We start from the raw sequence: 22,689 nt of genomic DNA on the forward strand, positions 1-22,689 counted from the left end.
CATTATTGTCCATTGGCAATTTCTTATCTTTAAATATCTTACTGGGACAAGTGACAGTTTTTTCGTAATCAAACACAGAGTTTTTTCATTCAAGAGTACATCAAATATAATTGCTCAGCTCGCATTGAGGCCCTAAAACCGCAATGAGTTAAGGTAATTAAAATGTGCCCCAATAGCAAGCCGTAGGGACATAGCAGCAAGTGTACGAAATGTATGATACAAAAATATTAAATTCTCAATTTGGGTGAAAAACACTGCAGTGTTGTAACGGGTGACTTTTAATTAAGAGGTAATTAAAAGGAGCAGATGAGAGGACGAGTGGTAAATTTGGTACTCGAGTGAGGAGCAAGAGAGATTGCCTGTTAGAATGTAAAGGTAATGAGTATATTTTTTTAAAGAGGCGAATTAAAAAAATGACATCGGTGAGCCCAAACGGAGAATTTGTAAATGAAATCGACTTTTTTGGGATAAAAAATCATAATCCGAATCTTTATGTATCTTGGGAGAAACCGATGATTTCTGAAGCTCTATTTCACAGATGTCCAGTAGGAGCGGGTCAGAACGTTACACCAACACAAAAAAAACCGATAGCAGTGCAAAGTATAGGAAAGTTAAGCAAATCATGGAAAAAATATATGCAAATAAATGTGCGACTAAACAATTTTTTATTTTACCAGGCAAAGGCCACTTAGCTATTAGTTATTTTTCCTCGTCACAAATGATATCGCAACGAAGTGGCTTATAATGTGGAAATGTATCGCAGCCAAATAATCTAAACCTCGGGTTGTGAGCGGCGTCTCTATCTTAAACCACATTCAACAAACCGGGAATTTCTGATGCAAGTTATTATTTCAGCAACTGCCATGCAGAGGAAAAATGCAAGGGTTAAATGTAAAAAAAAGATAAAATCTAGTTGCAGAAGGTTGGGAACATTTTGTCCGATTCTTGGCAACAGTTTCAAATCCCTAGACAAGCAAACTGATTAAATGGATGTCACGAATATAATTAATGGATTAACAAAATATTTACGTGGGCAGTGCGCTGAATATGGGGGTGGGGGGTATGTAAAGCAAAAGCAAAGTCACCAAAAACAAACCCTTTTTGCAAACAGATTGCTTTGTTTAATTCAACTTGAAGATGTTCATAATTCTGCTAATAATTACCTGAGAACCACGAGGAAAACAAGAATGGGCACCATGCAAAACAAATCATCAGAAACATTTACCTTTCTAAAATGCAGCTTTATGTGTATGTGTGTGTGTTTTTTTAAAGAGGTCATTCCCTGCATTGAAAAGCGAGCAAACACATTTTAAGAGGTGAGTTGGTTCTGATTGATTGCGAGTTACTTATTGATAAATTGATGTATTGCAATATTTTTGTAGATCGCAATCATTCAACTTTTTTGGGCATTATTAAACTTTTTCTTCATGATTCCAATCTTATCTCCAGAAACAAAACGCACAAGGAGTACGAGGAAGACAACCCTCCCCCACCTCCGCTGTGGGTATTTTTGTGTTTGCCTTCCCAGTGCACACAGCCGCGCGGTTGGAAAAGGTGCCACTGAAGACTCTGACCGAAGGTGTCATTTTACAAAGCTAAACAAGTTGCATGCAAAGCTCTTACGAGTGCGTTACCTTCTTGCTGTGGGAGACCCCGTGCGACATCTTTGTTTCACAGTGGACCCATGCTGATGGAAGACGCAACGATTTTGTTGTTGCTGCTGCTGCTGTTATCTTGTAAATTCCCACTGCTGAGCAAAAGTGTCCCCAAAATATAGGTTTTTTTTGGGGGGGTTAGATCGCGTAAATATATAAATGTGTCGTTAAACCCGCCACCGCCCGACACAGCCAATGAGTAAGATTTGTTATGTAAACAGAATATTCCAATTCGTTGCTAGTACAGTACACCGGTGTGTTGGAGAGCAAATCCATGCTGTTTACATGACAAACCTTACTAATTGGCTGTGTCGGGTGGTGGCGGATTTAATGACACATTTATATTTACCCGATCTAACCTCCCCAAAAAAACCCTATGTTATGGATATTGGTCGCGAAAGCCTACGTGTTAACGGTCCTCCCCCATTTTCTTCAATTTCCTATTGTTCGTGTTCAATAGTGGCCTCTGAAAGCTTTGATTTTCTCTGCTACTGCCTACTCTTCCACCGTCTACCACCGCTTCTCTTGCCTTCCCTCGTATCTACTTGATTTTGAATACAGTATGTCGTGCCAACGATGTTGTGATGCCTTTAGCAACAGAATCGGTGACTCGATATTTTCCTTATTTCGCCTTCCCCCCTATCTCCCTGACTTGCTATTAAAATACTTCCACCTCCCGCCCATAGATTACAAATATTGTACAATTGAATACGGATTTATGCACAGACACTGGTAATAGTAAAGTCCAGCTAATTATGACTTTTCCAATGTTTTCCTTTCAATGCAATTGTGCAAACAATGGTGTTATCAGTTTAACACATTCAGTTTGAGAAGAAAACAACAGACTGTCAACAAGACTAGACGGTCGTTTTCGTGAAGGGCAGGAGAAAGCCTGCAACAACGGCTAAAATGATGGCTTATAAAACATATATATCTATATTTGCAAAAACTCAGCACATGTCTTTTGTCACGATATCACATTGCAGCGCGGAGAAGATAACTTCACATGAAGGTGACATTTTTCGTACATTTTTTGTACACGTGTCTGGGTGTTGTTTGAAAAGTTAATACAAGTCACAGGCATCTGAAAAGTAATTTTATTGTCCTAAAAACATACTCCGGGCTCAAGTGTTTATCTTGATAGGTTGAGTTCTTCAATACTTCACATTGAAACGAAACTGGAACGGTCAGCCTTTCATTAAAATTTAGCAAATGCGTCTTTAGTTACATTTCCGTGAACGAAGGCATAAAAAAATCCATAACAAAGTTTAATTTGTGTGTATTACGTTACAATAACCAGTACTGTACAATGCTGTCCAGAGCCAGTCTCTCACCTACGCACCTCCGATTAGCACGTTTGGCCCCATACTGTGCGAAAGAAGTTCAACATACATACATACACAACACACTACAACTTATGCAGTATACATATGACATAAATACAAAATACGGATACTAAAACCCCGGTGTGGACCGATACAAAGCGAGCCTTGGGTTCCCATAAGGCCCAAACTGGATGCACGTTTACGATCAGATTTTATGCGGAAGGCAGTTTAAATTGCGTACATCTAGATTATAAATACGTATTGTGTATTTCGCCTATGTCGGAGGCAACGCTCTGAAAACAATTCGGGATTCTTGTGGAGAAGATTCATATGGCATTTAGTTTGTTAATAGTCTAAAAATAATTGTTTAACCTTTAAATTAAATAATGGACTAACGCGAACCATGAAAATGATATTTTTTAATTAATCGTACAGGTATATGCCGTAGAAAATGCCACATAACAACATAAATTAGATTTCGATTTAAAGCTTTCGTGACTGCAGGGATTCATCTTCTTGGTTCTTTCGGTAAAGTCACGTAGAATGGAAATAATAAAAGAATAAAAACTAAATATAATAAAATAATTCTCACGACGTTTCGGCCACAACGCAAGCAGCCGTTCTCAGGTGGAGAACAAGTCTGTCGAGAAGACAGGTCTGTCGAGAAGACAGACCTCTGTTCTCCACCTGAGGACGGCTGCTTGCGTTGTGGCCGAAACGTCGTGAGAATCATTTTATCATGTTTTATTATTATTTTATTATTTCCATTCTACGTGACTTTACCGAAAGAACCAAGAAGAGAAAAAAATTACATTTGTAAAGAGCATGCTTTGCTCAATGCACATATGATTAAGAACACAAGAAATATGACCAACACGGTATATTTTTAGGGTTAGGGTTGGGGTTATGAATGAACAGAAAACCCATGCTAGTCTGACCCTTATTAGAATGTATATTTTATTATACCATAGTTTGCATGAATTTCCATTCCCCTCCACCCCCCATGATACATTGACAACGTTTGTACTGCACTTCGCAAACCGGGCCACAACATGAATTTAAATACGAGCGCTTAACTCTTGCATATCCGTGGGTGGATAGTCATAGTTGTTCGGCAAACTTAAAAATAAGGCAAATATTTTTTTACGTTGCAGACGTGTTTATAATCTGTTTTTCACTTGTCGAGGGCTTAAATCCTGGTGCCCACGTGACCACAGAGATATCTATAGGTAAACCGATCCCTAAAATACACTGTAAATAAACAGATGACACATTCCGTCATCCCTATTTTATGTACGTTAATACAAATGTACATTTCAAATCCTAATTAAAATGTGTCTTGTATAATCAGCATTCGTATTTTAGCCTGGCCACCCATTCTCTCTCGTTACTTTTTTCTTAATTGCTCTTAATTATAATACAAGCTTGTATAAGTTTTAAATTGTATTGCCTAGGACACACTTCTTATTGATATTTTGAAAGTAAAACAGCGTCTTACATATTCTAAGCAATTTGGTAATCATTGATATGAAGCATTCTGAAATGTCTTTGTTGACGTGAAGTGCATTACATAAGATGAGAAGTTATACGTGCAGACTGACTGATTGATTACGCCCGATAATGGGCAGTTGATTGCACTTTCATTTTCAAAGTCAACGTGTTGAGGCGTGCAACGAGTGTGCCATCCAGCCCCTCGAGCCCTCTTCCATCAGACCACGTGGGTCTCAGATCTGAAGTGCACCACCTGGTGATATGTGAGGAATGTCTGCTCCTATGTTTAAAATGCCATAAAACCATTTGTGCATGACAGTGTAGAAGAAAACGTTTCCTAAACTGCCTGAAGGACATATTCGCATTACAGTAGTTGAAAACGTTCGATGGGTGGCGCATTGGTACAGCGGATAGTGCACTGCCATATGAATCTGCCCCTCCGAGTTCGATTCCCGGCGATGACTAACATCAGTGGAGAGCGATAATTGAATCAGTTTTGACCACTGTGGTGAAGTATGGCTGAACAACCCCCGTGACTGACAAGGACTCGGGAGGTCTTCATCTAGCAGTGGAGTAACAGAGGGTTGCAGAAGATTAATGTTGTATATGTATACCCTCTGATTTCGCACCTCCGATTAGCACGGTTGGCGATGCACGGTGTGAAAGAAGTTCAACCTACGTACCGAATTGCATACGTTGATCTGCTGTTAAACAGCAAAACGAGCAAATACAAAAGCAATATAAGCTCCGCGTTTCACATTTTATACAAAAATAGAAAAATTTGACATGGCCAAAGAATAATGTGTGTGGGGAAGAAATAATATCACCAGAACTAACTAACATTCCCTATTAGGGTAGAGTGGTCATCACCCTGCACTGTGAATCCAGTGACCTGAGTTTGATTTCCACATTTTTTTTTTGCAAGGTAAGGCACACTGAGCTATATAGCTCTTTTTCATAAGCGACCTGGTCACAAATGACATCTCAACAAAGTGATGTATCACGTGGAAATTTCTAGCAATCAAATAAATGTGGAGGGTAATATCGGAGGACCTGTGAAAAAAATCCACACGACCATGGGGAGAACGGGACACTCCAATCATACGGGCATCGCATGGGTCGGGATCGAACCCACGTCCTCCTTGAGACATCAAGTCACCGCCCGATGCGAGCCACAGCTAACATCAGTGGTGAGTGACCTGTCAACCTGTCCTGGGCACCCCCGCGACCTCTTCATCAACCCACACTAAGCGGCTTGTCGAAGCATAGACGAACAATTCCCACGACTGACGCGGGCTTCCATCCAGCGGTGTATTGACGAAGGGCTGTAAAAATAATAATAATTACTGTTACGTATTTTTTCCTGCAGCCAAAGTCGTCGATCACAGGCGAGGAAGGGTGCCATCAATGTGTGTTGTTGCTAAGGTAATACAGATCATGGCCCCAACGGTAGCACGTTCGCCGCTTGTTGTAGAGGTTCGCGGTTCGAGTCCGGTGACCGCCCTGGTAAATACTGCGGGTGTATTAACCGTCAAATACTACACTCCGTCTGCTTTACACAGTGGAAGTGAAATATCCCGTGACGTCATTCGCAAGAGTAGGCCATTGTGTGTACCTGGCGTCATGATCCAAAGTTGCCAAATAAAAAAAAACGAATGACAATTTTTTTTTTTTTTACTAAAATGGGATTACGTATGGCGACCATTGCCCTCGACCGCAAAAAAGCTTGGCAGGATCATCCTGAAAAAGAGTCAAATGAGTCAGTGAGACTTTTACAGGTAATCAAGCGTCATAATCATATGGATGCTGAATGTAGCGCTTTCCAATGCTGGTATTTTAAAATCAGCTGATGGTTTATAGAACAGATGTTTTTAAATGCTAACAATGTAACCGTATACTCATAAAAATATGAAATATCAAACGGAAACATTGCTCTCTAAAACTTAGGATCAGTCTCAGGCTACTGCAGAAAATAAATAGATATGATTATGCATGCAGTTACAGTTAAACGAGCAATAGATAAGAATACGTTGCTAACATCAACTCGTGAATGTCCGGCCCTGAACTGCGACAGTGGCACATACACATACAAATGCAACTGTGAATATAACCGCGTGTCGTTTCGGAAAGCAACAAAGAAGATGATTGTAGCAACAGCTCTCTCGCTGGTTCAGCAGTTCCACTGCTGGATGATATTTTTTCCGCCTGAGGACGACCGCTTGTGTTGCGATCGAAACGTCGTGATTTATTGTATTTTATACCTACGTGACTTTACAGAAAGAACCAAAGAGTATGGTTATAATATTGGGGCACTTACCAGGTGTAAAAGCCAGCACGTGCTCTCGGTGGAATGTTTATCCATAAATTCCCCCAAATGTAGATGCGACCACAGTTATTAAAACTATGCAACAGATGATGATGATAATCTTCTTCTGCATCGTTCAAACCGCCGAGGGGGGGGGGGGGAGAAGAAAAAAAACAACATCAACAAATAACAAAATGCCCACAAGAGTACATTGGCAGATATTTAATCATAAATCACTCAACTAAAAGGTAAAGATGCAGCCCTGTAATTATTTATTGTTCATGCCACTGCTGAAAGAGCGCCTCCGCTAGTTGGAGCTATCCCCCCCTGGAGGGTATCTTTGGCCTACTCTTTACGCTGGCCAAGAATGTGCTGGGGTAGGTGTGGGAGTACGCACACTTCGCCCCGACAACACGAGATCTGCCGATCGACCAGTGTGGAGGGGAGTCCCCATTTACACTGCTGGGGAGATAGAGGTGGACTTGAAACAACTTGCACCATCGTTGCAATGGCATAGATCGAACCGGTGACTCTGGGATTGGAAGTCCTGCGTGCTAACCATTGCACAACGGTATCATCTCGAGCAGAAAACAACTGTAACTGAAATAGAAATCAGAATTTTGATTTAAAGCTTTCGTTACTGCAGGGATTCATATTCTTGGTTCTTTCGGTAAAGTCACGTAGAAGGGAAATAATAAAATTAAAAAAAATTAAAAATTAAAAATGCTTACGACATTTCGACTGCAACACAAGCAATCATCACCAGGTGTGAAGACCACAGCAATAAAATTTGTGTTGCAGTCAAAACGTCGTGAGAATTGTATTGTTTTATATTTGTTTTATTTCCCTTCTACGTGACTTTACCGAAAGAACCAAGAATATAAATCAGAATGTTCAGAGAAGCAACTACACATCACGGTGATCTGCGGTGATTATGCAGCGCCAGGGAGGCACGCTGCCAAAACAAGATTTGCTGTGATGACTCTTCTTTTCCCAACAGTTCTCAACGTATCATTCAAATGACGATAACAGCTATGTAACCTGGGATAAAATTACGGTTCCCCTTGAATTTTAAAGATAATTTATTCCGTCTTGCATTTTCTTCACTTAATATAAACGCAACTGTCGGATCGCCGTCTCGTACGTATTGTGAGCGTGCAGCTTGTCAAAGGGAGAATACGATTAGAGGTGACTGTAAATATGTATTCATCATTCTATCAATGTTCTTACCCGAACAAGACCACGCAAGCATGTTTAGCAATCTCAGACGTCTGAAAGATGTTGCTTATCCCATCACATGCACATTAATGCAAGTGTTTCGTATCATCTTCTTGGTTCTTTCGGTAAAGTCCTCAGGTGAAGACCTGGTCTTCACCTGAGGACGGCTGCTTGCGTTGTGGCCGAAACGTCGTGAGAATTATTTAATTATGTTTTATTTTTATTCTTTTATTATTTCCCTTCTACGTGACTTTACCGAAAGAACCAAGAAGATGAATCCCTACAGTCACGAAAGCTTTAAATCGAAATGTTTCGTATCATTTCACAATAGTGGTGGCACGGTGAATTTTTTGCTATAAACCCGGTGGCCTGAGTTCAATCCCTGACCACGGTAAACATTTGGGGAATTGCGACAAACCAATTCACACGGTCGCCACTGTTTGAGGAGGCCTTCAACCAGCGGTGGATTGACAGAGGGCTCAAAACTATTTATTACAATGTCATAATACCACAATATATGGTTTCATGAAAATAACATTAGAGACCAAAAAAAAATCACACTTTTTGGGGAAAACAAGAGATGGGATTTCCCATTGTAAGAAAGAGGTGTTGACCTCGAGATAATGGCGCATGTCTTGTAAGTTGAAGGCCCCGCATGCACAGTCCATTAAATACATTTACAAGGGAGCCCGCTTCGAAAAAAAGAATACGAATTAAACCAAATAATTGACGTGATTTGTGTGGTAGTTTGCTGAAGCGAACCACAGTACGGTGGCGTTTAAATCCAATTGCTGTAATGCGCATGGGGGGAATGGGGGGGGGGGCGGCGTGTGTGAGGATTGTTCACCTAATGTGCACCTTACGGCGGCTGCGTGTACTTACCCTGCGGGCATTGCTCTGGTATTTGACAGCCTTCTTCGTGTCGGAGACAGCTCGTTCGACGTAATCCACGGAGTGCTCCACGTTGTACTCAATGCGGTCAATCATCTCTCCCTGCGCGTGTATCCATGGGTGCCGGTGTATGGCAAGGTGGTGGTGGGGGGGGGGGGGCACGTGGTATAAAGGTGGTTTTTAATCGTAAACCAATTACAACGCTCTCTACGAACGATGAGAAACTCATCTTCTTGGTTCTTTCGGTAAAGTCACGTAGAAGGGAAGTAATAAAATAATAAAAATAAAACATAATAAAATAATTCTCACGACGTTTCGGCCACAACGCAAGCAGCCATCCTCAGGTGAAGAACAGGTCTCCCCGATAGACCTCAGGAGGACGGCTGCTTGCGTTGTGGCCGAAACGTCGTGAGAATTATTTTATTATGTTTTATTTTTATTATTTTATTACTTCCCTGTCTCCCCGACAGACCTGGTCTTCACCTGAGGACGGCTGCTTGCGTTGTGGCCGAAACGTCGTGAGAATTATTTTAATATGTTTTATTTTTTATAATTTTATTACTTCCCTTCTACTTGACTTTACCGAAAGAACCAAGAAGATGAATCCCTGCAGTCACGAAAGCTTTGAATCGAGATGAGAAACTCATCGCACAAAACAGTGTGCGCTGGCTGGAAACAAATAATAGTTGTAGGTTATTGTATTCATCACAGTAGGTGAGCAAAGTGTCTGAAGGTGAACATTACAAGCAGCCAGCAACAAGCAGCAATATTAAAGTTTGACTAGATAACGGTTAACACTGTCAAGTTCAAGTCGATTTAATTTTTTGTTTTCACAAATGTAGCCTTGCTGTCACAAATCTGCCACTCAAAGCGCCATCGCATGAATACTCAACGTAAAATGAGAGCGTTGTAAACAATAACAAATAAATATGCACGTACTATCTATAGTTGACAAGTTGGTTTTCACTCCCGCATGCAACCCAAGCGTGCGTTTCAATCTTTCCGCACACATTCTCGCGGGGCATCTCCGGGAGTTGAATGAGTGAATCTCACAGCGTTATTTATGTACTGTTTGCCTTGCAGTCAAGTCTGCTGACTCATCAAAAGATCAAATTTGCCCATGGAGCATGTAAACACTTGCTGTTCCGTGCGTTAGTGCGAAGTACTTTTCTGTTTTAGCAACGACCTCGGCATTTTTCAAACCGGATGCTGTGTGCCTTGCTCAATTGGCGGTGTTTTGCAATGGCCGATTATATGATAGAGGCTGTCCATTTCGCATGATAGACTGGTGGTGTTCCTTCAGGTGGTAATGCCAGTAATCAGGACGTTATCACGCCACGCCAACCAAACACCGGCAGATAGACGAGTCCGTTGAATAGGGAGAAACCACGGGGTGGTTAGAGTGCTCCAAATCAACGGCTGCACGGCCAAACGCACGCAGCGCGCAGCAACTCGGAGGAGAGATGTATGAACATGGCCGGAAAGCCCGGTCAGGCGTGCACACACGCCTTCCCCGCGAAGACAAGAATGAACGTGCTGCAAAAGCGAAGTTGCCGTTAAAGAAGAAGGATCGGTGTCCGCTTCGGTAGAGCCCCCCCCCAAAAAAAAAAACGCCAGCAGATTTTGTATCCACAAAGGGCAAGCTGCACTCGCTACGGACGGAAGTTGTGTGTGGACTGAACCGCATGAGTCACGTGGAGCACAATTGCCCCAAATTCCCGTTCAATTCAACTGATGGGTCTGTGTAAGCCTCGAGAGCTATTATTGTACGCGCAATGCACAGTTTTGCGTGGCATTACATCTTATCCGATTAGCACGGTGTGGCGTGAAAGAAGTTCAACATACATACAGACTAAAAAATCAGCTGTTGCGAGCACGTCTGCTCAGGCTCGGCACGCGACATTCAGGCTGAGGTCCGAGCTAGAAGAGAACGCTTCTGCCCAGGGCTGATATGAGCGGCTATTGAAGATGGAAACACTCCCCCCCCCCCCTCCTCTGGTATATAGATTTTTTTTTTAAACCTAGATTGAAAATTCATTTTTTTAGAACTGCTTTTCGTGTTTAGTTTGTTGTCTTTTCCCCGCACCTGCGATTAGCACGGTTGCCCACGCACGGTGCGAAGGAAGTTCAACGTACATACGTACAGACATGTTTTTTTTTATGGGGAAGGACGATCTGAATGTCAGCCTAACCTGGAAATCGCTTTATTATAGAGATCCTAGATACATATTCATTGGTTCTTTCGGTAAAGTCACGTAGAAGGGAAATAATAAAATAATAAAAATAAAGCAATACAATTCTCACGACGTTTCGGCCACAACGCAAGCAGCTGTCCTCAGGTGAAGAACAGAGCTGTCGGAGAGACAGCGTCCTAATGAACACTGCTAAGCTTGGCAGCGTATTTTAAGCTGGGTGGGAGGAGCAGAGAGCCTTGACAAAGGAATTTACATATCAACAGAGGAATTTAGCATGTTGACAAATGCAGATATGGGGTTTAGTCACTCCTTGTGGAATGTGTAGGCGGTGGGGGGGGGGTCTCAATGTCAAATTATGCTCGTGTATTATGCATTTGTCATCAACATGCTAAATTCCTCTGTTGATATGTAAACTCCTTTGTCAAGGCTCTCTGCTCCTCCCACCCAGCTTAAAATACGCTGCCAAGCTTAGCAGTGTTCATTAGGACGCTGTCTTTCCGACAGCTCTGTTCTTCGTCTGAGGACGGCTGCTTGCGTGGTGGCCGAAACGTCGTGAGAATTTAATTGTTTAAATGTTCTTATTTTATTATTTCCCTTCTACGTGACTTTACCGAAAGAACCAAGAATATGAATCCCTGCAGTCACGAAAGTTTTAAATCAAAATTCTTATTTCTATTTTAGTTACAGTTGTTTTCTGCTCGAGATGCAATGTTTAACACGCAGGACTTCCTGGATAAAGAATGCAGGGCACGAGACATTCATGGGAAGTTTCGATGTAAAGCTTTCGTGACTGCAGGGATTCATCTTCTTGGTTCTTTCGGTAAAGTCACGTAGAATGGAAATAATAAAATAATAAAAATAAAACATAATAAAATAATTCTCAGACGTTTCGGCCACAACGCAAGTAGCCGTCATCAGGTGGGGAGCAGGTCTGTCGAGTAGACAGAGTAGACAGAGTCTGACAGAGTAGACAGAGTCTGACAGAGTCAGACTCTGTAAAGTCACGTAGAATGGAAATTATAAAATAATAAAAATTAAACATAATAAAATAATTCTCAGACGTTTCGGCCACAACGCAAGTAGCCGTCCTCAGGTGACTCTGTCAGACTCTGTCTACTCGACAGACCTGCTCTCCACCTGAGGACGGCTACTTGCGTTGTGGCCGAAACGTCTGAGAATTATTTTATTATGTTTTATTTGTATTATTTTATTTTTTCCATTATACGTGACTTTACCGAAAGAACCAAGAAGATTCATGGGAAGGTTTTTTTTTTTGATGTCGTCGTGTTGGCATCCCCACCTGACTCTCCACCAGCATGGCCATGTCCAAAAACATGTCGTGCAGCTCGCGGACGCTGCTCTCCAGCTTCATGATGTCAGAGTGGCGCGACTCGATCTCGCTCAGGGCCTGCTTGCTGATCTGCGAGTCGACGATGATCTGCGCGACAGGGTTCGTGAACGTCGTCATTCATCGCGATCGTCACCGGCACGAGTCGTCATCGGCGTCTTCATCGTCTTGGTTCTTTCGGTAAAGTCACGTAGAAGGGAAATGATAAAATAATAAAAAAATAAAACATAATAAAATAAAATATTATTATATTATAATAAAATAATAAAAATAAAACGTAATAAAATAAAATATTATTATATAATTTTATTATGTTTTATTATTATTTTATTATGTTTTATTAAAACTAAATAAAATAAAATATTATTATATTATTTTATTAAGTTTTATTTATATTATAATATAATAATATTTTATTTTATTATGTTTTATTTTTATTATTTTAATATTTCCTTTCTACGTGACTTTACCGAAAGAACCAAGAAGATGAATCCCTGCAGTCACGAAAGCTTTACATCGAAATTCGTCGTCTTCATCTTTTTCATTAAAAAAAATATTCACGTTTTTTTTTTTTGGGGGGGGGGGTTTCCGAGGAGGTCCTGGCAAGATAGCAGCAGCACGTCGGTTCACAGCAAACAGCCAATTGATGATACACAACGTATCGAAAGACTACAATTGCTGACTAGAACGCAATACACATGGCATGGAAGGTAATATTAAATCAAAGTGATAACACGTTGTAAAACTGTGTTCCAATCGCGTGAAATTATGTAAGTACACAATTTGTGGCACTCGCGGGTACAGTATGAATCTCGTAATTATTACCTACTATAATCACCCAGGAATGTCTGTCCGTCCCGCGCGTGACGTCACTGCACACGAGGCCCACCCCCCTAATTCATATTCATGAGTGGGTGGATTTTTACACTAACGCAGAGGAAGGTCGTGCTGAATTAAATAATGTATTACGCAAAGTCGCTTCAAATATGACGTTTCTTTCCAGAAAGTGACGGTAAAAAATAAATCTACACAGCACAGTGCTACATCCGTGGGTGAAGTCACTGCAAAAAAGCCCCCCCCCCTTCATTAATATTCATGCCCGCGTGGACAGTTACACGAACTCACTCCACATGCCGCACCCCTCCCCTCATGTATAATAATGAGCGGGTGACGTCACTGCACATGCCGCACCCCTCCCCAATAACCATTAGCGGGTGACGTCACTCCACATGGGGCAACCCCCCCCCCCCCTCATTAATATTCATGAGCTGAACAATTTTTCATTTAAGTTTTCAAATTTACTGCAATATACACCCGTTAGTATGCACTACTAGCAAAAATAGCAAAACAGCTAGTAGTAATTATTTACCTTCGATTAAAAGACGTGATCGGATACAAGCAGGCTCATACTCGGATCTAACTGGTTCCAATCAGGTAGTGCTCAGTGAGAGAAAACTCTATGACCCAAGACAGACCTGAAAAAGGGAGCCTTGCACATATGTACTCTACCTCTAAAGCAGGGGTGGGAAACGTCCGGCCCGCGGGCCATATAAGGCCCGCGAAATCATTTGGTCTGGCCCTGCCAAGGCAACCGCAGGCGGGACTCGAAATTCAATAAATCGAGGAGCAAACCTGGAAAAGCAGTTGCGAGTAGCAACAACATCAATACCAGCTAACATCACACATCTCACTAAAGAGAAGCAGTTCCAGCCATCACATTAGGGGTGGGTTAATTCAATGTTTGACCAAATAAAACGGGCTAATTTTTAAATTGATAATTTTGTATGGCCCGCGAATGATGTTATAAATATCCAAATGGCCCTTGGCAGAAAAAATGTTCCCCACCTCTGCTCTAAAGTGATATATCTGACTGCAGAGCAGGGAAGACAATAGGTTTACCAGGTGAGAGGAGAGATATGGAGGTACATTCTCCAGGTATACTTGTACGGATTAAAACAAATTGCAAGTGGATTTTGCAATAACTTTCCAAAAGTCATCTAAGAAAGACTTTCCCACACGTTGCGATGACATTCTCGAAATTGGAAATGAAGCACAAAGCTACAAGCAAACCTGATTGAATAAGAAGATTGTAACATGAAATTAACAATTACATTCAGTAAGAATCTCATTAAAAGTATTATTCTGGGAAAAGAAGCACATAGTGTTATAAGGCGGACTTTTTCACCGTCTATTTAAAATCAAAAGTTGGGGGTAGGCCTTATAAACCACGGGTGTGCGTGCGTGTGACCAGATTTGTATAATATTATAAAAAAAATAAGCACAAGTTTGGGGTGTGTCTTACTCTCCGAAGCATCTTATACATTTGAGAAATCTGTAAACGATTATTTATCTTATGAAATCCAGGTGAAACAGCCTTGTTACAAAATCGGTTCAATAATTTTCGTGCAACACAAAGCATGCGGTACAATATTTTGCTTCAAAAGGTCTTCATCGATCTTTTTAGTTGGATAGCGTCAACACACACGCTCTTCCTACCGTGCCCAGCGTTGTTTTCGCGTTATTAATACAATTGTCCCACATCTCCGTATCCCCGCTGAAATGATGACATATAGCTCTCAATCACCGCCAATTGTACCAGTGAATGGCAACGTATTAAATTTAAATGGATTCTGTCATTTAATTAGCGCACTGGATGTGATGATATCGTGCACTTTGTAAACATATATAGTGTGTCACACAGCTCACCATACATTAATTATTCAACACCACTTCACCCTAAGTGGTCTCCGATGGACTAATGTGATGCAGAATGATATCAAATAAAAAAAACTCAGTGCAAGTATTATTAATACTGCCTTACTAACTAACTAACGTTGTCACCAATTCCAGATCTCATGAGTACAGAGAGGGCAGAGAGATTAACCGATAATAGTTTCAGATGATTCTCTATACTGGGCTGCCCTACAAATTTTTAATAAAGATAACAAACGATCAGTTTTTAATTGACATGTGTGACAGTTTTTTTCTTCCTATTAGCATATACCGAGTAGCATATATAAATATTACGTTTAGAAGACCTCAATGTCAATCAATTACGTTGGTTTGCCCAATTAAGTATGAGTTACCCTTTTCAAAACTGTCCATTGAAACAATAAAACAAGGCTACACATTTCTACAAAAATATTGTATAGAGGGTCTTTCTATATCGCAGCCTCTAGTGGGAGGCACTTCTAGCAGAATCGTCAAAATATGTATTTAATCTGGAGAAATCCGATGAGCTGTGAAGCTCTTCATCACAGATGTCCAATAGGGGCACGGGGTCAGAAATTCCCAACAACGAACAATGCGAAGGCACGATAGGAGTGCAAAGTATATGAAAGGTATGCAAATCACACAACATTTAACTAAGTTATCCTTCTTCTTGGTTCTTTCGGTAAAGTTACGTAGAATTGAAATAATAAAATAATGAAATAAAACATAATAAAATAATTCTCACGACGTTTCGGCCACAACCTGAGGACGGCTACTTGCGTTGTGGCCGAAACGTCGTGAGAATTATTTTATTATGTTTTATTTTTATTATTTTATTATTTCAATTCTACGTGACTTTACCGAAAGAACCAAGAAGATGAATCCCTGCAGTCACGAAAGCTTTAAATCGAAATTTAAGTTATCCTTATTCTACTGGGTAAAGCCCACTGAGCCATTAGCTTCTCTTTCAGAAGCGACCTGGCCACAAATGATAGCTCAGCGAAGTGGCTTATCACGTGGAAATTTATCGCAGCCAAATAATCTAAATAATTCTAAATGTGGAGGGAAAAACCGGAGGACCGGGAGAAAAAAATCCACGCCACTATGGGGAGAACACCCAAACTCCAAATATACATCCATAAAACAGTTTTTTTGGGTTAGATCGTGTAAATATATAAATGTGTCATTAAACCCGTCACCATCCGATACAGTCAATTAGTAAAGGGTTTGTCAGGTAATCAAAACGTGCCAAAGCCACAACATTTACAATCTGAGTACGACGTTTCACCAGTAATTACAACTAGCTTCATCAGGCGGCAGCCAGATTTATATATGTATGCGCTCTAACCCCCCAAAAAGCCTGTATTATGGATGATATTGGTCGCGAAAGCCTACGACGTATTAATCCAAATATACAGGCGTCAGCAACGGCATGAGCGGGCAATTGCAGGGCTGCACCTTTTTGTATTTTATGAGTGTTTTTTACGTAATGGAATCTCAAGGCTCTGGCTTTAAACAATTAAGGGGGTCACCGCAAACTGTAAATGTTTAATCCCTCTGTGTCCTCACCCCAGAAGAAAATATCGTTGGGTTTCCGCTCTCAAGCATATCCTCCAACTCCTCGTTCGTGGTTAATTTCCCAGCTGTGCAGACAAAGAGAGCCAGAGACAGAAGACATGGGACACGTTAATCATTGTAATTCCACATTCAATTACCCTCGATCATAATCCCATTCACACATTTACATGGGCCTCATCGTCCATTGGTGTATGAAGCATGTGTGTAGTTGGGTGCGCGTGCGTGTGTGTGCGCGCGTGCGCACGGCATGCGTGTTCACATACTGATCTGCAGCTGTCTTTGTATGCGCTGCTTGCAGCGCTCACGGTAGTCGGACTGCGTGGCATTATATTCGGACATCACTTCTACAAACTTGCGAGACAGCGTCGAATGCTGGCGGAAATATGGGGGGATAACAACAGAAATATTTCAGCAATTTTTTTTTTTTACAAAATGATTACAGTAGCGTATTGCGAAAGCCGAGTTCTTGCAAAAGTGTGTAACATCGTAATGTGATCCAACTGTTCCCTATTAACATACAGTGTTGGGCCAGATTCACGTTTTGACATCGTGGCTGTAACGCATCGTGTTGCCCCGTTGTTCCCTTGGTGAGACATTGTTTAATATTTTCCGTTATGTGAAATTGGCCAGTTTTCATTTTTGGTCGCGTTAAAATAAACGTCACGTGGTGGCTTAGTCATGAGCGCACTGTGCTATGAACTCGGGAAAAAAAACAACCGAGTTTAATTCCTGGCCACGGTCAACATCAGTGGTGAATTCAAATCTGAACTGGTCCTGAACCCCCTACGCACCCCCCCCCCCATGCTTCACGAAACCATGCTGGCCAGGTTGGTGAAGTATGGTCAGCAAACGACCCCTCCGCCCCCATGAGTGACATGGCCTCAACAGGCGATCGACGAAAGGTTGGCATGAATGATAATTGTTCATTTTAATCGTGATAATCAACGCATACAAACATACATTCACATTCAAGGTCTGGCAGCCAACATATAGTTTGCTTGTTTCTTTGAATGGCAAAAACATTGTATTCACATTTATTTTGCATTATACATACGGCACAAGAATATCTGTTGCAACATCTAAGCGAATTAAACACTGATAAATGGGCTGCCTCATGGTTAATTTATTTTTAGACGCTAATTCGTGTTTTTTGTTGTCAACCAAAAAGCGTTGCCTTTAGCTGATGGAGGCGTCCACTCGGCGATCTCACATTATACTCGGGCAGCAAAAAAGAAAATAATGACTGCGACTTATCACCATAGCGACAGATGTGTCATCACCCAGGCCCGGTCCAAATTAAACTCCGTTGCAGCGGAGAACAAACAGCCCATGGCACAACGTGGACAATGCCCTTGTCAAGCAGAGCACCTGTGTTTTTCGTATCCTCATGTCAGCTGATGACCTGTTGGCTAATTCGTCCTGCTCGATGCTCGTCTCGATTGCTAGGATCAAAAGAGTGAGGGAGTGGAAGGCAATGGGTTTTGAAGGGGCGGAGAGGAGAGAGAGGTAGCCGTAAAGGAGATGTAAATATCACTTGCTGGTAAGATTTATTCGAGAAGATCGAATGAGAGTGAGTGCATATCAGGGCCGTGTGTTAGTTAATTACAACGAATCGCTGTATAATGCATTGCCATATTGCAAATTCCAAATCGAATAAGAAATGTTCTTTTCAAAAATGTGTGTTTTTTAAATGCGTACACTACGGAAGTTATTACCTACCAATTAATGAACGCTGCTACGTTATACAAAGCATTTTAAAAAATATATAAATGTGTCTCGTAGAAATCAAGTTGTTCACCTGATTTCCATGAAAGTCATACACTATTTAGCTAGAAACATATCAACAGATGATTGCCAAAATTACATATTGTGCGACCTGCTGCAACATTTACGTGTCATATGTTAGTTACTTTAATATCACGTAAGAAACATCGTAACGGCATATTCAATGTACAATTACTCTTGTAAACTATAGTATATCTCAGAAAAACTTTAACAATTGAACATATTCCAAATACTGGGATATTGTTATCCAGGGTAAAAAAAATAAAAAAAATTCAAAAAAGAAAATGCAGCGAATGTTATGTTCTGCACTTAGCTTCTGCTAAAATCCATGCTCCGAGAGCTACAAATATCCGTCTGACTGTCATCGTCACTCACGTTTCTCTCTGTAATGTACGAGGCATCAGTGTGGAAGCCCTTCCACCAGCAGTGCTGTGAGCAAGCAATTTCAAGGCTGCACCGTTACTTTTACTTATTTAGAAGCGCGTTATGAATATAAAAAAAAATATCCACGATACAAAATGTACAAAAACCTTTGATGCAATCACCATACCTTTCAACTTTGAGCGAACTTTATTCGCCGTTACTTTAATGTTAGCCAAGAGCTTTTCCAGCTCTTCCTTTGTCTCTGCGGAGGAGAAACTACAATGCGTCAATGCAATGGACGTGCAGCGAACCCCGCACCGGACAATCTGCACACGCACTCGGAGGCAATAATGTCGGTTCTGTGATTCTCGCCGATAAAGTCATTAATTAAATGCACATTCGGTTATTCTTTTGGTGCACTACCTCGTTTTCTTTTAGCAATGTCAAGTCATTTGCCCTCCACTGTGTGTTCAGTAGTTAGTTAAAAGGCTGAAGGGGCAAGTGAAAACATTCACTCCGTATTTCAGTCCATAGACTCACCCCCAACCCCAAACCCCCCCCCATGAGCAATGGCACGAGTCATTAATCGGTGCACGCAAAATCTTCCAAGTGATTTTGCTTCATCAACATATCGAGGAGATGTGCAAGAAAATAATGCTGAAGAACAACAGCGGCAAACGGCACGCAAGGTCCGCCACGATCGTACGCGTTGTGCCAAGTTGGCTTCGTTCTACGCAGCGTGATTCCACCACGCGTTACAAAACAAATAAAGGGTTATCCTTCAAATGGGCTCGCGTAATTCGCACGAGAGCAATTTTAATCGCCGTCCACGTTGTGCGCGCTCGTGCGAAAGTACTCGGGTCCACCCACTGTCGTCGGAGTTCGGTGCCGCCAGGATGGAGCTGTGTCGTTTTTTCACTTCTTCCACATTTTGTGCTATTTTCCCAACGTAGTCTCGAATCTCTTCCACCTAAAAAAAAAACAACGACGACAAAACACCATCAGACGGTGGTGCATCTCACATCAGGTCCTTCGGCTGCACCTCCGATTAGCTCGGTTGGCTACGTATGGCGAGAAAGAAGTTCAAATATACAGCACATTACGCACCACACACAACGCACGCGAGCCAGATGCTCTGTTGTTTTCGAGGCGCTGTAAGCCGTGGCGTGGACTTGCACGTTGAACAAGTGGAAAACGTACGCAGAGCAATGCCACCATTCTAGATTTGAAGCTTTCGTGACTGCAAGGAATCATATTCTTAGGTTTTTTCGGTAAAGTCACGTAGGTAAAACATCAAAATTAATTAAAATAAAATAAAATAAAAAATCACGACGTTTCGGAAGCAATACAAGTCTCCGTCATCAGGTGGGACCGTCACAGCTAATCCGGCTGTGACGGTCCCACCTGATGATGGAGACTTGTGTTGCCTCCGAAACGTCGTGATTTTTTATTTTATTTTATTTTTATTAATTTTGATGTTTTACCTACGTGACTTTACCGAAAAAACCTAAGAATACAATGCCACCATTCCCAACTGTTACAACAACAGCAACAACACCACGTTGGCTTGGGAAGCACACGTCGCTAAGAAGGGTTGATGGAAGAGACGGCCAAGCACAATGCCAGTGAGTAGCAGCCAATGTAACGGAACGCTCCTCCAGAGGAGATGTCCACTGATGATAAGGCAGCGAAGAAATCAGCTCGTGGGCAGGTGCAAGGCATTTTTTTGGAGAGACCTTCATTCGGCAGTGGATTAACCGTGGCTGATCGATAACGGGCATTGGCATCCCGATTGCAAAAACGTCACAATACTGCTGCTTTTCACTCAAGTTGTTGCTGGAGCGATGAATGTTGGTGGGTGTTGTACTCACGCGAGCACCACATACAACAACAGAAACGCCTGGTAATATTGTCCCAGAATGTTAGCATTGCGCGGAGATGAAACGTGTGTCAACATTATTACCTGACTGAAGAACTCATCCATGAACTGATCTCGGATCAAATTGACTGTGACATCGTCGTCGTCTTCGTCATCGCTGTCCTTTCCCTAATGGCATTAGGTGAACAGGACACTCTCGTTAACAGCTTATTACATTAGACACAACCACGCAGTGTGTGCATGCATGCATCCACTCACGGACGGTTTTCGAATACAGGATGCGTTTCACGTCCGTGCTTTGTGTAATACATCTCTGCGTCCTTCAACGTGGATATTATGATGCCCACATGCAATGCCTTATTGTATGATTATAATATTTTGTTTGTAACCCCCCCCCTCCCTCCATCCAGCTTCAATCAAAGTTGTTTGCAGAATGGCTGTGTTTGGCTCGCTGCAAATCTCCCCTGGGTGCAATAACAACCGACGGAACTGCTTCCGTGTGCAATAAGTACAGAAAAAAAAAGATTTCTGGTATCAATTCTATTGCACGGGGCCATTTATCCCGATGAGTGTGAAGCGATCGACTGGCGTCTCCCACCGTGACATATTTTATTGAATGCGTTTCAATCTCCATTTCGGGGTAAACCACACCCGCCGCTGCTGTTGTTGTTGTTGTTCCTGCCGCCCGTTGAATGGAGCGCTCGCAAATACCACTTGTGCCGCCGTTACACATTACACTGGTGAATGGCTGTGGTAAAACGCTACCTGCGCCGATTAAAAACTTGAAGTACAATGTTTTTTGTTTACATATAGGAACGCGTTTGTATAACGTGTCAACGCTTCTCCAAGCGTCCTGTAAATCACGACAAGGGCCAGACAACAACAGGCCCCTCGGGCCTGATTCATGGTGGGGCGCTGGCAGAGTGAGTTTTCCATTAACGCTTTGATATTGCGACGTTGTTTACAACGTCGCTTGGTTTACCTGGGAAACGGAGAGAACGACTGTGCACTATATTCAACGGATTCGGTTGCACTTTCGCTGTCGCTGGACATCGTCGGATGCTTCCGCCAACACGCGAATCGCACGTCGAGTAACACATTGCACGAGCTTAGTCATCCGACGGCTCGACGCAGTGACACGTTTGCCAAAAGAAAAAAGTTACAATACGCGACGTGAACCTACGCATCGAATAAAAGGCTGTAGCTTAACACGTACGTGACGAGTACACCCGTGTAAGATCACGTCTATCACGATAACCATAATGGTAATAATAACACTCGTGGCATTATTCTCATTTAAATGGGTGTGGCGGGTGAGCCACTGGGTTCAACATCGTATCCGTGAGCGCTGTCCGTGGTACCACCGATGGCGCTCTGTGGTAGCAGCTGCCGCTTCGGCCCCTAGACACGCGGCGAAAAACAACGAAGGTTTTGCGATCCCTTTTGTGCCACTCACCGCACGTAACTCCTGCATCCTATCCTTCATCGCAGCTCGCAGCGAGGCGAGGAAGTTTCCCAACGTGTCCAACTTTGCGCTGCACGGCCGCGACCTGCTCCTCTCCCTGTGTCGAACGAGGGACACAGACGTCGAGTCCATCCGATATCGCCGTCTCGCGACGGTGTCAGGGGGTGGTTGGTGGAGCTCTCTTTGGCAGCTCCTCGCTCGCTCTCTTTTTCACGAATCCGCTCGCTGGTTTTGCCGGAGGGGTTTTTATTTATTTTTCACACTGTACTATATTGAAGCTACCCCCCCCTCCTCCTCCTCCTCCTCCTAACTGTGAGTCCAACAGTCAAGTTGTGTGTACATAGAAGGTTGTTTCGATCTTTGAAAGCGCACGACAATATTTGGCAGAGAGTTCATGGTATTTGGTTGGCGGTTGTTGTTGTTGTTGTTGCGGCATCATCGACGAGGGAAATTAAACGCATGCATATATGTTTGAATAA

General features: G+C 42.2%; 1 protein-coding gene across 1 annotated transcript; it reads right to left on the reverse strand.

Moving 5' to 3' along the window:
- Positions 1 to 3,695: 3,695 nt before the first annotated feature.
- LOC144719428 (syntaxin-1A-like) lies at positions 3,696 to 22,401 on the reverse strand. Its single transcript, XM_078595328.1, has 11 exons — positions 22,202 to 22,401; positions 20,830 to 20,913; positions 19,737 to 19,836; positions 19,054 to 19,128; positions 18,087 to 18,160; positions 16,982 to 17,090; positions 16,710 to 16,783; positions 12,381 to 12,518; positions 8,877 to 8,987; positions 6,789 to 6,903; positions 3,696 to 6,211 (listed from the first exon to the last, which is right to left on the reverse strand). Exons 1-10 carry the CDS (start codon positions 22,340 to 22,342, stop codon positions 6,826 to 6,828), a joined length of 984 nt encoding a protein of 327 aa, XP_078451454.1. The 5' UTR covers positions 22,343 to 22,401; the 3' UTR covers positions 3,696 to 6,211; positions 6,789 to 6,825.
- Between the last annotated feature and the right edge of the window lie 288 nt (positions 22,402 to 22,689).

This window comes from Lampetra planeri, chromosome 6, assembly GCF_965212315.1.
Source record: "Lampetra planeri chromosome 6, kcLamPlan1.2.h2, whole genome shotgun sequence".
Classification (NCBI taxonomy): domain Eukaryota; kingdom Metazoa; phylum Chordata; class Hyperoartia; order Petromyzontiformes; family Petromyzontidae; genus Lampetra; species Lampetra planeri.

What these genes read in the sequence shown, in the direction of transcription:
- LOC144719428 (XM_078595328.1), bottom strand. Translation starts at nt 22,342, where the DNA reads ATGGACTCGACGTCTGTGTCCCTCGTTCGACACAGGGAGAGGAGCAGG. An exon ending in GGATGCAGGAGTTACGTGCG is followed by an intron (nt 20,914 to 22,201) that starts GTGAGTGGCACA and finishes TAATGCCATTAG; the next exon opens with GGAAAGGACAGCGATGACGA. An exon ending in GGCACCGAACTCCGACGACA is followed by an intron (nt 19,129 to 19,736) that starts GTGGGTGGACCC and finishes TCTCCTCCGCAG; the next exon opens with AGACAAAGGAAGAGCTGGAA.